Consider the following 15,019-nt stretch of genomic DNA (forward strand, 5'->3'; position numbering starts at 1 on the left):
CGTGTAGAGGTGCACAAGCAAATTTGACAGGAGGGAGAGCAGATCTGAGAACTACCATGGATTTGATCATCAGCCATTAGGATGGGTGGAAGCAAAACCATTGAGGTCTATTCCGTGGATGATAGTTTGACTGGCAGGGGCTAAGAGCCAACACGTGGCCACGAAATCTCAGACACTATTGGCGTTGGATTTCCTACAACCACAGGTGTTTAACTAGTGTGAGAGTGTCCTTTGGTGAGTGAAGGCAAAATTGACAACTTGCAAGACTCGAGCCCAAAAAGAGTTTGGGTATGGCACACTGATCATATCCTTCATGCTAGAGAGAGTTCCCATTCTGAGACCAAGGGTGAGTCTGGATATATTAGGTCCAATGGAGCCCAGGAAAGATAGGTGTGAAACCTTAGTACCTCAAACAAGAGGTGGACTTATTAGACACTATTTTGACGATGACTTCTTTAACTGGCTACAAGGGCAGATTCCCATGATTAAGGACTTCCCATATGCTGGTATGAACTATTTAGGGGATCCAGAGTTTATTTTTCCACCTAAAACACAGTGGGGGACAATACTAAGAAGGCAAATAAGTGACACAAGTATTTAGTACTTTTGAATTTTATGCAAATTTTTTTATTAGGGTGAAAACAATCTGACACGAGTTCTAGCATGACATAGATGTGGCACTTGTTCATCCTGCTATTATACCTTGGCATGTGAGGCATGATGAGCAGCTACCTAGGGCTAGAGCAAAAACAGGGGCCGCGACAGCCGCCAAAGAGGGAGATGACACACAAAGTCTCCGCAAGGTTGCTAGGAAACTCTAAGGTCTTAACATGGGTGTGTTACCTATTCCCATGAGAGAGATAGCAATCCACTTACAATGACACACAATGGGTGTACCCGATATATTTTTGGCACCTCTTAAGAGGTTAGCGAGGGTTATGATTGGTTACAATGAGTAGTAGGCTGAGCAGGAGTAGAGGATAGATGTTAGCCATAGTGTGTCAGTGGCAGACTCAACAAAGCATTTTTGTATGAAACACCCAAGTTTTGGGGTTTTTTTGGATGTCCAAGACTAGAAAACAATATATACACACACACACACATACATCTCTTTTGGCGATTTTTGGTTTATTTAATGTTTTTATGTAAAATTTTCAATGAAAATGTACATGCATGCATGCAACTAAAAAGAATGTGCAAGATGCCAATATAATGCATAGTTTTCTAATGAATCAACTAATGTATTAGATTCTCTTGGAATGTGTTCATAATTAAGAAACTCAAAATGACATTCCAAAAGCATAACTATTAAAAAATGTCGTAATAAAATCGGATTACGAATGTGATAATGATTGTTTAAATGAATAACAACCAACAGGGAGTCTAACCTGAACACTAAATTTCAAATGTCGAGAGAAATAGCCTTTGTAAGGAATTCGATGATAGAAATATACTTAGCAATATTGTTGGTCGCACGACCAAAGAATATTCCTCCATAATTAAGTAGCTTTGAATCAGGTATGTAAAGTACCTAAGCAGTTGATGCAATGTGCCATGTGTGATGACTGACACCATTCGCATATGCGACGTATGGTAAGAGTGAAGTGGACATCTGTGCAAAAAGGAACATGCATGAGACAGACAGTCAAATATAGATAAAAGCAATCAAGCACATCAAAAAGAAACAAAACTTATATACATAAAATTACAAAGCATACACTTAGTGCAACACTAGGCATAATACTTTTTTAGATAGAGCCCATTGCGGGGCTCAGCGAGTGGGATTCCATCACAGTCCTAAAGTTCATAGGATCCCTTAGAAAGAACCTTAGTGACAATATAGGGATCAATCCACAATGGTTGAAGCGTTCCTTCCCCCAAGAGGTCGTGGTTTTGGTCATAAACTAAAACAAGACCGCCCTCTTGGTAAGAACGAGGCTTAACTCGTTTGTCATATTGCGCTTTGACTCGGTGTTTATGCGCTTCGACAACTATGCAACATCTTGACGAGTCTCATCCAAATGATGTAGTGATAACAAGCGTTCCTCTTCGGTAGCAGTGTAAAGTAGGATTTCAACAATGAGTTTTAGTGATGGGATCCAGTAATCGATTGGAAGAGCTACTTCCAGGACAAAAATGACCTGAAATGGTGTGAAGCTTGTAGTAGTTTTGATTGATGTTAGATATGCCCAAAGCACAAAATATAACATTCTATGCCAGCGAGTTTTGTGATTTCCTACTAATCGGTGAATCATGGTCTTGAGGATGGCATTGACAACTTCAACCTGGCCATTAACATGTGGATAGTAGGAAGATGAGTGATCTTGGCAAAAACCAAGCATAGAAGTTAAGTCAGACATCATGTGATTCTGAAAGTGGGAACCATGGTCTGTAATGATTGTGTGGGGCACACTGAAGTGACAGATGACCTGATTAAACAGGAATAATGCGATAGTCTCACCATCAGCCCTATAAGTAGGCATGGATTCAACCCATTTCATGAAGCAGTCAACAACGGCAACGATGTAACCATGACCATCAACTAAAGTGGGGTTACATGTGATGAAGTTTATTCCCCATTTAGAGAAAGTACCAACATCAACTACTGGGTGCAGGGGGAACACACATTTTCTATGTATAAATTTGACAAGGGTGACACTGCTAGACTACAATGATACAATATTTAAGCAAAGTCGGCCAGTAGTATCCTACACGCAAGATTTTTTGACAAGTAGCCATGATTGAAAGGTGACCACCACATGACCTAGCATGGTAATCATTAATAACGTGTTCCGCTTTGAGATGGGTGAGACAATGTCGAAGAACTGAGTCATCACCACGATGGTATAAGGTATTGTTTAGCACTAAGTAGTGCTTAGCTTGGTGGCGGATGCAATGACGATCGTCTTTTGATAGATTTGGGCGGAATCGCTCAATCTGAAGATACACAAGGATACCTCCATACGTAAGGATATATCTGATAGTTCGATGAAGAAGACTTTATACAAGGAGAGAGTATCTATACATCTTTTCCAAAACCAAACAGTCCATTAGTACAAAATAAGAGATTAGTGACTACACGACTAAACACGTTAGTCACCACAATTATTTCAAGTTAATTACTACTAAATTTGAGCAATTTTAAGTGACCCAACTAAAAATGACTAACTTAAATGACTAATTTAGTCTAGGGATAATATATATGACTAGATAATAAGTTACCCAACTAAAAGTGACTAAAATGACTAATTTAGTCTAGGATTAAAATACAACACTAGATAATAGTGACATGAATATTGATCCTCCACTTTTGATCTGAATCAGATCTATCTCGGCTCCTTGCCCATGACTTTTATAAGCCTCTAAACAGACTCAATATTCTGCCTTAATTATGTCATAAACAGGCCTTCAAAATTTGTTTCGGAGTTGACATATTTATTCTCAAAACTAGCCTCATATTGAGCCAAAATAATCTCTATTGTAGCCTTGAATCTTTCCCTTAGAATATGCCAAAGTTAGCTTTAAAAGGTGCCTTGAGATATGTCTTGGATCATCCCTTTAAGCCAACAAATAAATGCCTCACACTTTGTCTCAGGTCTGCTCGGAAACTGCCTCAAGATGGGCTTTTGTTCAAGATGAAAAATGCTTCAGATCGCTTTAGAAATAGACCACAAAAACTCATTGTATATGCCACAAAATTCCCATAGAATAGGGTCAAAATAAACTTCAAGAAGGGTCGAGATTGGCCTCAGAGAAATCTGAATTTGTGCCTTTGGAATAGGCCTTAGGAAAGGTCTTCAAGAGGTCAAAATAGCTCAGAGATTGGCCTTAGAATGGGGGCTGAAATTTGGCCTTAGAAGTAACCAAAATTCCTCAAAGAAGGGCCTCAAAACAAACCTAAAGGTTGCCTCAGAATGATCATTTTTGTCCAACAAAGACCACCACATCAAAAATAAAATGATTAAGCTTAAATACCCCTTAAAGAATCCAAACTTCTTCAAATGATCACTTTTGCTCTGGCCTCAGACGAAATAAACAACATATTGCTTCAAAAGGCTTGAGAATTGATGCCTTTAGGAGGGCAGCAAATGCCCTATATATTAGACGAAGGGCCATAATAGGGGATCGGGGGGGGGGGGGGGGGGGGGGGGGGGGGGGGATGACTTTCCCTAAAAGTCATGGAGTTGACTTATAAGCTCAAACTAAAATCATAAATTCAAATTTATTATAACCCGACCTTAATCCTTCATATGAAGCCAATTTTATGATGAGAAAATGTCTCCTTTTGAGGCTGATATGGTCAACATAATTTATCCAAGATTTCTTAAATATTAGTCCCAAGTTTTGACCAATAATAAGGATGCCTTTACCATCTCATTTGGGGCACCATAACCACACATTCGAGGCTTCATTTTTGAGAAGGAATATCTCCTCAACAATGAGGAGTTATGTGGCGTGCTACCTACCATTAGAAACAACATGACAAGTACAATCAGATGATGATGGTCTCACTTGCAAATTTACTGATCTTCCCATTCATTTACCTCAACAAATGCAAGGCTTCTTCTAGTTGCTACTTGAGTTGACATTAATGACAACCAAATTCCAACAACACCTTTTGCTGCCAGCGCTTTTGCAAAAATAGGTAGACATTTTAATCCCCATCCACCATAAGACCCTCCTCATACTTATACACAATGAGACAACATTAAAATGCTTTAATTAATCATAACTTTTTCTTAGCTTCCAATTGCTTTATAAAGTTGATATTGAAATATTTTAATTAAGGTGAACATCTAAATATATTTTTGTTATTTTTTTTTTAAATATATCTTGTCAATTCCATTTTTTTTAACAAGAACCAAGGATAACTATTATATTAAAAGACACTGAGCTAAAGCTTAGTTCAGATACATGATTTACATAAGTAAGTTGAAACCAATGTACATGGTTGGATTGGAGTATGTATCAACGATCATTTATGGAATTATGATATTGAAGATTTTGAACAAAATGCTACAATATATACAGTCACTTCCACATATGCATTTGGCAATACTAACCTAACAAAATCAAAATTTACAAAGCATCAAAATGTTACCTTAAACCATTAGGAGTTGTTCCTCCGCTTTGATTTCCGAGTCTCCTAATTAACCATTAAGGAAGGGGGACATGCCCCTTTTATTCCAGCCACCAAAGCTCACCTTGATTTAGTCTTGACCCAAATTAACCATATGATCAACATTAGAGTTGTTTGATTTGAGAACATAGAGACATTTCTTCTTGGGGATAGACATATACAAATGATAAAATTGCTGAAAATCTGACTTAACTTTGTATCTAAGGGAAGAGATCCTTAATATAAATGGTGAATTATATTCAAGGAATCATAAAAAACAATCACCTCCTAAATTCCCAGATTCATAATTTGCCTCAAACCTTGACATAAGGCAAAGGTTTCAACAACATTGTTGGAAGTGTGACCTAAACCCCAGACATACCTATGTTCTTGTTGATTCTCTGGGCAAAAAATCCCCCTCCTCCTACCCCTTTGTGAATTCCATATTAAAAATTAAAGAAATGACAAAATTTCTTAGTAATAGGATGTAAAAGAGCAAAGTTAGCATTGAAATATTTTAATTAAGGTGGATATAATTTTTATTTATTATTATTATTTTTTAAATATATCTTATCAACCCCATATTAAACATGGAAGGAATTTCACAGTTCAAAATGAATGTAAAACGTAAAAATATCTATGGACATGATAATAATCTTTTTACTTCTAAAATATCCATGGATATGATAATAATCTTTTTACTTCTATTAGTTTTATATATTGAATGAAATTTAATTATGACTATTTTTTATTATTTAAAATACATTTTTTTAATATATTAATAAATTGAGAGCACTAAAAAAACCCTCAGAAACTTGAGATATACATATTTAACAACTAGAATGGTTGTTCCAATTTTTTTTAATCAAATTTAAATAAAAATAATATATATATATATAATCAAATTTTTTAATTATTATTATTTTTTTAATTGTTAAGTTAACTCCTTATGAGGACATAAAAAAACCCTCATTTATATCAAACATTATATTATTAATTCCTTTGCTTATATGAAAAATTCAAAATTTAAGAGGAATAAACCCAAATTTTTAATGCAACATTCAAGTTTATATTAACCCCCAAATGAATTACATCTCCTTCATAATAATCCATATTCAAAATCAATATATAATAAAACAATATTTTATTTTAAAATTTATTATTTAATAATTAAAATTAAATAATAATCTCATTTAATTATAAATCTAATTTAAATTTTTATAATTTAAATGGTTAATTTAACTCGTGTATTCAAGTCATTAGAAATTTAATCCCCAAATATATCTTACAAGCCCAACTTTAAAAACAAATATAATTTAAATAGTTAAAAATTAAATAATAATATCACCGTAGATCTAATTCAAATGCTTAAAAATTAAGCGAAAGTTTCAAATTGATGAGTCTAATAATCCTTATATGACTCCACACTTTTTCAAATTCGAGGAGTACGTGTCACGTGTGATACACCCGGTATCCACAACGCTTCGTTTATTTATATTTAAATTTGAATTTGAAAATAACATATAGCCGTTGTAAGTTACGGATAATAAGAGGGGGAAGGAAGGGGAGCATTGAGGAAATCCCAAACAGAGGAGGTTAGAATTTTGATAGCAGAACAATGGAGACTTCACCAAAGTCTGCAATGCAATCAGTTGACATCGTGACGCAAATACTTCGTAAGATCGACTCCCCGCGAGACCTGAGATCGGCTTCTGCCGTTTGCAGAACATGGAGATCGGCAGCCAACGATCCGTCACAGCTGCGCTCCTGGACGCTTGACGACCCCCTGACAACCGCGGAGGGTGCCAAGGTGTCCGTCATTCCCATGCTGCCGAAGACCCCTCAGCCCCGTCACTGGATAAACCCCGCGGTTGATTCGCCTTTGGCGTCCTTCAAGACCCCCAGGAGCCTAAGGCCTCTTTCGTTTCCCTCAATTTCCGAGGCCGTGGAGTCCGGCAGCGGAGACGGGGAGTCACCGCGCACGCCGTCGCCCCTGCAGCAGCCGCCTGCACAGACCGGGAACTTCAAGCTCGCGGTTACTCACAAAATGGTGATGGGCAGGTTAGGTTTTAATTGGGTTTACAGAAAACCCATTTTTGAGTTTTTTTTTTTAGTTTTTCTGAGAATTTGTGTTCTTCTAGTTGAAATTCGTTGAATTTCTTACTTTTATGGTGCATTTTGTTTTACTACTAAAGGTAGGTAAACTATCATATACTCTGCAGAGAGGGATCAGAAATTCCAGGTATGATAAATAGATTCAGGGTTAGGGAACATAAACTTGAGGCAGGCTTAAAATCCCTTGTTGCGAAGGAGCTATGCTAGCTTATACTTATACTTTTAGTTTCTTAATGTAATACTTCTTTGTTTTGCCTGAGTTTGGGACTTTTTTCCTATGTATCCCACTAACGGACTCTATTCGCATCTACCGGGATAGGGAAAGGGTCGGAGTTCATGTAACTATAATCCTGGACATGTTGCTTTGGGGAATCACAGTTAAGTTGCAAGAGCACCATCCACTTGGAATTGTACCTAGGCCTGGAAAGCGCCCACTTGTTTACTGCTGACCAAAGATCAACCAACATATACATAATACAAAGAGATACATGAATACACACACACACACGAAGTAACGGATCTGCCCCTTGGGTTGTAGATCTTGTATTTAATATTTTATCGGTTTCGGTTTTTTGAATTTTTTTAGTAAGCCCACCTTAAGAGAATACCTTATTGTTATGCACATGTTACCTATTCTAACAAATTACACACATTTGGTATGCTTTTCTTTATATCCATATCATTTTTTAAGATATCTATTATTTATAAATTACAAAAATCTTTCAAGTCTATACCCATAAGGTTACTTGATTTGGTCTTTTGGCTCTGGCCGTCCCTAAAATTTGCTCTGTTTCTTTCAAGATCTGTAAACTTGCTGGGATGATCTGCCTCTATAGGATTACAATATATTAGTCCCTATACATCTAAATCCGAAGAAACTTCTCACTGTAGCAGCGTTTCTGCTGACTTACGCAAAGTTTTAGAAAATCATCCCTTGAAAAGAGGATGGGGTTCTGCCAAAAAGGAGCTGTTGTTTTACTGGCACTAAGAGGGTTTATTGTCTGAGGGGTAGAATTCTGGCCTTACTTGCCTTAAAGAATACCTTATTGTTATGCATCTGCTACCCATTCTAACAGTTAAAAGTATTGGTATACTTTTCTTTATATCCATTTCATTTTATTTTAGATATCTATTATGTATAAATTACATTTTTTTTTTATGTCTATACCCAAAACTTGACTTGATTTGGTCTTTTGGCTCTGGCTGTCCTCAAAATTTTGCTCTGTTTCTTTTAAGATCTGTAAACTTGCTGAGATGATCTGCCTCAATAGGATTACAATATATTATCCCCTATACATCCAACTCTGAAGAAACTTCTCATTGTAGAAGCGTTTCTGCTGCTGACTTAGGCAAAGGTTTAGAAAATCATCCTTTGAAACGAGTATGGGATTCTGCGAAAAATGGGCTGTTGTTTAACTGGCACTAAGAGGGCTTGTTGTATGAGGGGTAGAATTCTGATGATTGCATGTTGCTGAGCTGAGTGCTAAAATAGCTAGTCATCCCCCTTTTTTCTTCTTCCCATTCTATGTCTGCTGAATTTCATGAGTTTCCCTTGTTGTGGGATGGACTTTGAGGTGTGAAATCTTCCTCCACGTAGGTCTTGAGAGTGGGCTAGCTGCCAATGTTGGTTCAAAATTTTCAAAATTTCTTCTACATACATCCAACTCCAGATAAACTCTCCCATGTAGCAGTGTATCTGCTGATTTAGGTAGGGTTTTGAAAATTGTCCTTTTAAAAGAGGTCGGAGTTCCACAAAAAGTGGGGTATTGTTTTATTGTTTCTAAGAGGGCTTGTTGTCTAAGGGGTAAAATTATGATGATTGCATGTTGCTGAGTTGGGGGTTATCATAGCCAATTATCTCTCTTATTGCTTCTTACAATTCCATGCGTTCAACTTTCTTAGTTCAATGCTCTATTGAAATTTGAATCGCAGTTGTCTATAAGGCGACTTTGGTGGGTTTTTCCGGTCAAAATCCGGCAGCAATTTATTGGAATCGCAAGTTTGATAGCTAGTTTCTGCACAATCAAAGCGTCCCAGGGGTTTTTCAGGGTGCTGAATCCAAATATGCAGTTAAAAATACAAATCAAGATTTAACCTCAATTTTTTCCGCCGGATTCCGTCACCGGAATCTCCAAAAAGTCGCATTATAGACAACTCCATTTGAATCTATAAGTTGTCCTTGTTGTGGGCTGGAGTTTGAGTTGAAAGTTTTCCGATAGGTCTTGAGAGAGGGATAGTTCGCAGTGTTGGCTCAAAACTTCCTCCATATACATTCAACCAAGTGTTAAAAAATTCTCTTGAAAGAGGATGGAGTTCCACAAAAAGTACGGTGTTGTTTTACTGGTAAAAGGGGGCTAATTGTATGAGGGGTAGAATTCCAATGAATACATCTGGTTGAGTTGTGCGTTTGTGTAGCTAGTGATCTCTTGATTGATTCCTTCCATTCCATGTCCTTGAATTACCTAATTGAGTGTCTTGCTAAATCACGTTGCCCTTGTTGTTGGACTTTGAAGTGAAGGTTTTAGTTGGCTTTGATAGTGGGCGAGTTAGCATTTTTGGTCTAAAGCTTCCTCCATAGTGTGGGGCTTATGATGCAGAGGCATGATAGTTAAGGCATTCGATAGTGGGATGAATAGTAAAGTTGGCAAGGTCCACGAACAACTATCTCAACCAAACTAACTAATCACTAGTAAGTCCACATGTGAAGTGCTCCAACTCTAAGGTGGCACATGTCAAACTCCAAGGCAAGGATGTCCATCAAATAAGGGTTCCAAGGTGAGCATGCTCAATAAGACCAATGTCCAACACTCTCCTTCAAGGTATCCAATATTCCTATTCTACCTCCTAGGCCATGTGCTCCTTCTAGTCCATCGCACCTTGATGAATGCCTTTCAACTCAAGTGTCCTCAAGTCAATCATACGTTCCTTAGGGCTAAATACCCTCCATCTATGTTCTCCTCCTAAGCAAGCCACCATGCCCTCTATGTCTCTCATGAAGAATTTCACCATGTCACACAGGATACCTACCTCCCAAGGGAGTGTGCCACATAAGCATCAAGTTAGGGTCTAGCAATCCAGGAGTAAGCTATCTCCAATATGCATCTTCACCACGATACAACCAAGGGTTTAGAAAGGGATTGCACGATGCACTCCACGTCACATGAAGCAACCCCCAAGTGTGGTGTAATTATTTTTGGAGTAACCCCAAAAGCTAAAACTTTCTTCACTGCACTAATAAAGGAGGGAGAGCTCTTTGCTAGGTTTTGAAATTAAAACTAACTCATTGAACAAGAAAGGAAGGTACATGATCTAAGGAAAGGGAACACACAATAGGAAACCAAGGAAGGAGAGGAACCCTATGTAATGCACTTGAATGCATTGGTATTTGCTTGGAAAACATGCTTAGGAATGCTATCTCCTAACATTTGCAATGAAATAAGCAACACAAACAACCAAACATGAATAGAAAGGTAAACCTTAATTGCAAGTATGATGACCCTAGGGCTCTTAATAAGAAGACACCTTCCTCATTTATTGACAACACCATAGATAAGATAATTTTATTACCGTCCTATAGATGACCACGAATAAGTCACTGGGATTGCTAACTACAATAGTGCCAATACATTGTGGTTGTGCAAAGGGCCACTATTGTATAGAAGGCAAAAAGAATATCCAATCTAAGATTTAAAATATAATAACTAGGGAAGAGAATGTTGTTGGAGAAACTAGAGTGATGTTTGAATTGTAAGGGCTAAAATCAAATCAAATTTCCTTTGAGGGATGTCTTGGAAGAAAATACTACTCCTAAGGCCACCCCCCTGTTGGAAATAATACTGAGAGGGGGGGTGAATCAGTATTATCTAGCAATTTAACAAATCTTCCTTATTTGATCTTTTGAATTATTCTTGCATATCAGTACCATAAAATAATGAGCATGAACAAATAAAATAGACAGTCACACCAAAGAACACAAGATGTAAGGTGGAAACCCAATGTGGGAGAAAACCACCTGCTGCAATATGTCTCTATCTTCTTTCAATTCAGAAATTCTTTTACAATGATTTTGTACTGGTGCAGTCCTTTACCAGTACGCAGGCTGCAACCTGCAGAGAGCTACAACTCTCTCTCGTTTTCCAGTCTCTCCTGGAAGGGAGCTACAACCCCCAACTTCTTTTCATGAAGAATCAAATGATCAACAAGTATACAACAGTTACAGTCCACTACAGTTATCAGATCAGTAATCACAGAACTAACCCAGAACACCTTATGAACAGAAAAATACAGTCAACAGATCATCTTAAGACAGGGACGCAATTTTTCTTTCTGTGGCCTGCGACTGGACGCAGTTTACCTTTTGATGCTCTGCGTGCCGACGCACTGTTCCTTTAAACTGCTCTGCGTACCGGCGCACCCAACAATACTATCGCGCCGCGTCTTTTGCTTCAGAGACGCATCCAATAATACTATCGCGCCGCGTCTTTCGCTTCAGAGACGCACCTGAGCCCTTACTGTACTGCGTCTCGGCGCACTTGCCCTTCACTGAACCTGCGTCCCTTCAGATATAAAAGATATGAAGACTTCAGAACTAGCCCAAACAGTCAGATCTGCAGATCTGATCATGCGCCATAGAGATCACAGTCCATTAGAAGATTTGCCCTCATAGATCTGGACTAGATCTCACCAAAAGATATTCAACCAAAGACAATGCTTAATCCAAATGAACTCCTTTGCTTTATATAGGCAAGCTTCTCCCCAAAACATGGAACAATACCACGAGCCGACACCATAGAAACACAAAACCGTCGGCTAGATACCACACAAGAAACCCCCACGTGCTTTTCTCTGTCTTGAAATGTGTGCACTGGGTGGACGCACCCCCTGAACAGCTGGCCTGCGTCCCTGGACGCGGGTTCTGCATGGTATACCTGCGGGGACGCACTTTCTGAACAGATTGCCTGCGTCCTTCTTAAAAATAGAGAGCTGATCATCAAGAATAGTGATCTACCACCTGAATGGGTTGCCATCAAGGACAACACCTGAATCATAATGCCAACAATCTCCCCCTTTGGACTTGATGGCAACCTCATGGTCTTCAGCTTCATTCTCCCCCTTTGACATCAAGGGCAAAGGGTATGCTCCCCCTACGCTCATGCTCCTCCAGATCTGCAAATAACCAGAAATCCACCATGAAAGAGATAGAGACATATTGCAGCTATTTCCAAGATCTCCTTCTTCATAATGCCAACAATGCATTATGTGCTCCCCCTGAGCCTATACCACCAATAAGAAGATGTTCAGCAATAAGATGATGCATCAACAATCCCCAGCTTTTGCCTGAGGTATTCAAAAGTGTCCCTGGGCAACGGTTTGGTGAAAATATCAGCAACTTGTTCCTTAGAAGGAACATACTCCAACTTGACCTTCTGTTCAAGTACTTGTTCCCGGAGAAAATGGTACTTGATTGGTATGTGCTTGGTTTTTGAATGCATAACCGGATTCTTTGAGATGCTGATTGCACTTGTGTTGTCACATAAGATAGGGATTGGAGGTGTACAAGTGATTTGATAATCCTGCAAAGTCTGCATCATCCAAAGGAGTTGGGTGCAACAAGATGCAGCAGCAACATATTCCGCTTCAGCTGTAGACAAGGCAATTGAACTCTGTTTCTTGCTGAACCAAGATACCAGTCTGGAACCCATAAAGAACGCACCACCACTCGTGCTTTTCCTGTCATCCACGCTTCCGGCCCAATCTGCATCTGTATAAGCATGAAGAGTGAGATCTGTATCTCTAGGATACCATAAGCCATAATTTTGAGTCCCTTGAAGATATTTGAAAATTCTCTTCACTGCCTGAAGATGAGTCTCCTTCGGATTTGCCTGAAATCTTCCAACTATTCCAACTGCATGCATGATGTCTGGTCGGGTACCTGTCAAATATAGTAAACTTCCAATCATAGATCTGTAGGTTGGTTGATGTACTGCTGCAGATTCATCATTTGCACTGAGACTACATCCTGTGACCATGGGTGTACATACTGGTTTTGCATCTTCCATGCCATATTTCTTCAAAATCTGCTTGAGATACTTGGTTTGAGATAAAAGGATTCCTCCTTCCTTTTGTTGGATTTGCAAGCCAAGGAAGTATGTCAGTTCTCCTAGTAAGGACATTTCAAATTCTTTCTGCATGACCGAGGCAAAGCTTTGACTCATAGCTTCTTCATTGCTGCCAAAAATAATGTCATCTACATACACAACAAGTATTAGCAATTTGTCATTTTCAACTTTTATATACAGGTTGCTATCTGCTGAACCTTTTGAAAAACCTTGTTGATGAAGATATTTGTCCAACCGGTAGTACCAAGCCCTTGGAGCTTGTTTGAGACCATAGAGAGCCTTTTTTAATCGGCATACAAGATTTGGATTATTTCCAAGAGTGAACCCATCTGGCTGTTCAATGTATACTTCTTCATCCAAGTCTCCATTCAGAAAGGCTGATTTCACATCCATTTGAAATACTTTGAAGTTCTGAAAACTTGAGAGAGCAAGGAACATTCGGATGGCCTCAAGTCTTGCAACAGGAGCAAAAGTTTCTTCATAGTCTATTCCTTCTTGCTGCGCATACCCTTTACAAACAAGTCTGGCTTTGTTTCTAATTACTTCTCCATTTTCATTCAATTTATATTTGAAGACCCATTTTGTTCCAATAACATTCTTATCTTTTGGTCTAGGAACCAGCTCCCAAGTGTTGTTCTTTTCGATTTGCTCAAGTTCTTCATCCATTGCTTTCACCCAACATTCATCTTTGCATGCCTCTTTCACATTTTGTGGTTCAGTAGAGGAGAGTAATGCCAAATAGCTTGAAGCTTCTGCAATTGTTCTTCTAGTTTGTATACCTGCTTCTTTCTGTCCCATGATCTGAGATTCTGGATGGTTCTTCTGAACATATCTGGATGGAGTCTTTTCTTCTATTCTTGTTCGTTCTTCTGTGTCTTCGTGAGGTTCTTCTTGAGATTCTTCTTGAGGTTCTTCTTCTTCATCATTCTGTCTTTGAGGGTAGCTTTCATCTTCTTCGATGTCTTCACGATGTATTTGCCTAGGAATGTATCCCTTCTCATCAACCACTACATCAATGCTGTCAACAATTCTGCCAAGTCTTTTATTGTAGCATTTGTATGCTTTGCTATGTGGAGAATAGCCAAGAAGAATGCCTTCATCTGCTCTAGGATCAAGTTTGCCAAGCTGCTCCTCAGTATTCTTGATATAGCATTTGCTCCCAAAGATTTTGAAGTGTTTTACCGAAGGAGTTTTACCACTCTAGAGCTCATGAGGAGTTTGAGTGCTGTTCACCCGGACATTTGTCTTGTTGAGAATAATAACCGCAGCATGTGCAGCTTCACCCCAGAAAGTTGCGGGAGTTCCTGATTCATCAAGCATAGCACGAGCCATTTGTTGGATTGTTCTGTTCATTCTTTCAACAACTCCATTTTGCTGAGGAGTTCTAGCTGTAGAGAATTCTCTCCTTATCCCATGTTCATCACAGAAATCGAAAAATTCATTTGAAGTAAATTCCCCACCTCTGTCAGATCTGAGGCACTTAATTTTGTGACCTGATTCATTTTCAACCAAGGCTTTGAAGGATTTGAATTTTTCGAATGCTTCATCTTTGTGCTTCATAAGTCCTAACCAAACAAACCTGGAGAAATCGTCAATAAATAATATCAAGTATTCCTCTCCTCTAGGTGTTCTTTTCCTGAATGGTCCACATACATCTGTATGTACT

The 15,019-nt window shown here is 38.6% G+C and overlaps 1 protein-coding gene across 1 annotated transcript in view; it reads left to right on the top strand.

The window, feature by feature from the left end:
* Positions 1-6,661: 6,661 nt before the first annotated feature.
* The window catches only part of LOC149187985 (uncharacterized), a 30,734-nt gene continuing 22,376 nt past the window's right edge, over positions 6,662-15,019 (top strand). Inside the window, exon 1 of the mRNA XM_089411529.1 lies at positions 6,662-7,180. Within this exon, the coding sequence (XP_089267655.1) occupies positions 6,738-7,180 (443 nt within the window). The 5' untranslated portion in view covers positions 6,662-6,737. The remainder of the gene's footprint in view (positions 7,181-15,019) is intronic.

Source organism: Pinus tabuliformis, chromosome 3_1 (assembly GCF_031772625.1).
Source record: "Pinus tabuliformis cultivar Carrire ecotype Pingquan chromosome 3_1, CPIR1, whole genome shotgun sequence".
NCBI classification, from domain to species: domain Eukaryota; kingdom Viridiplantae; phylum Streptophyta; class Pinopsida; order Pinales; family Pinaceae; genus Pinus; species Pinus tabuliformis.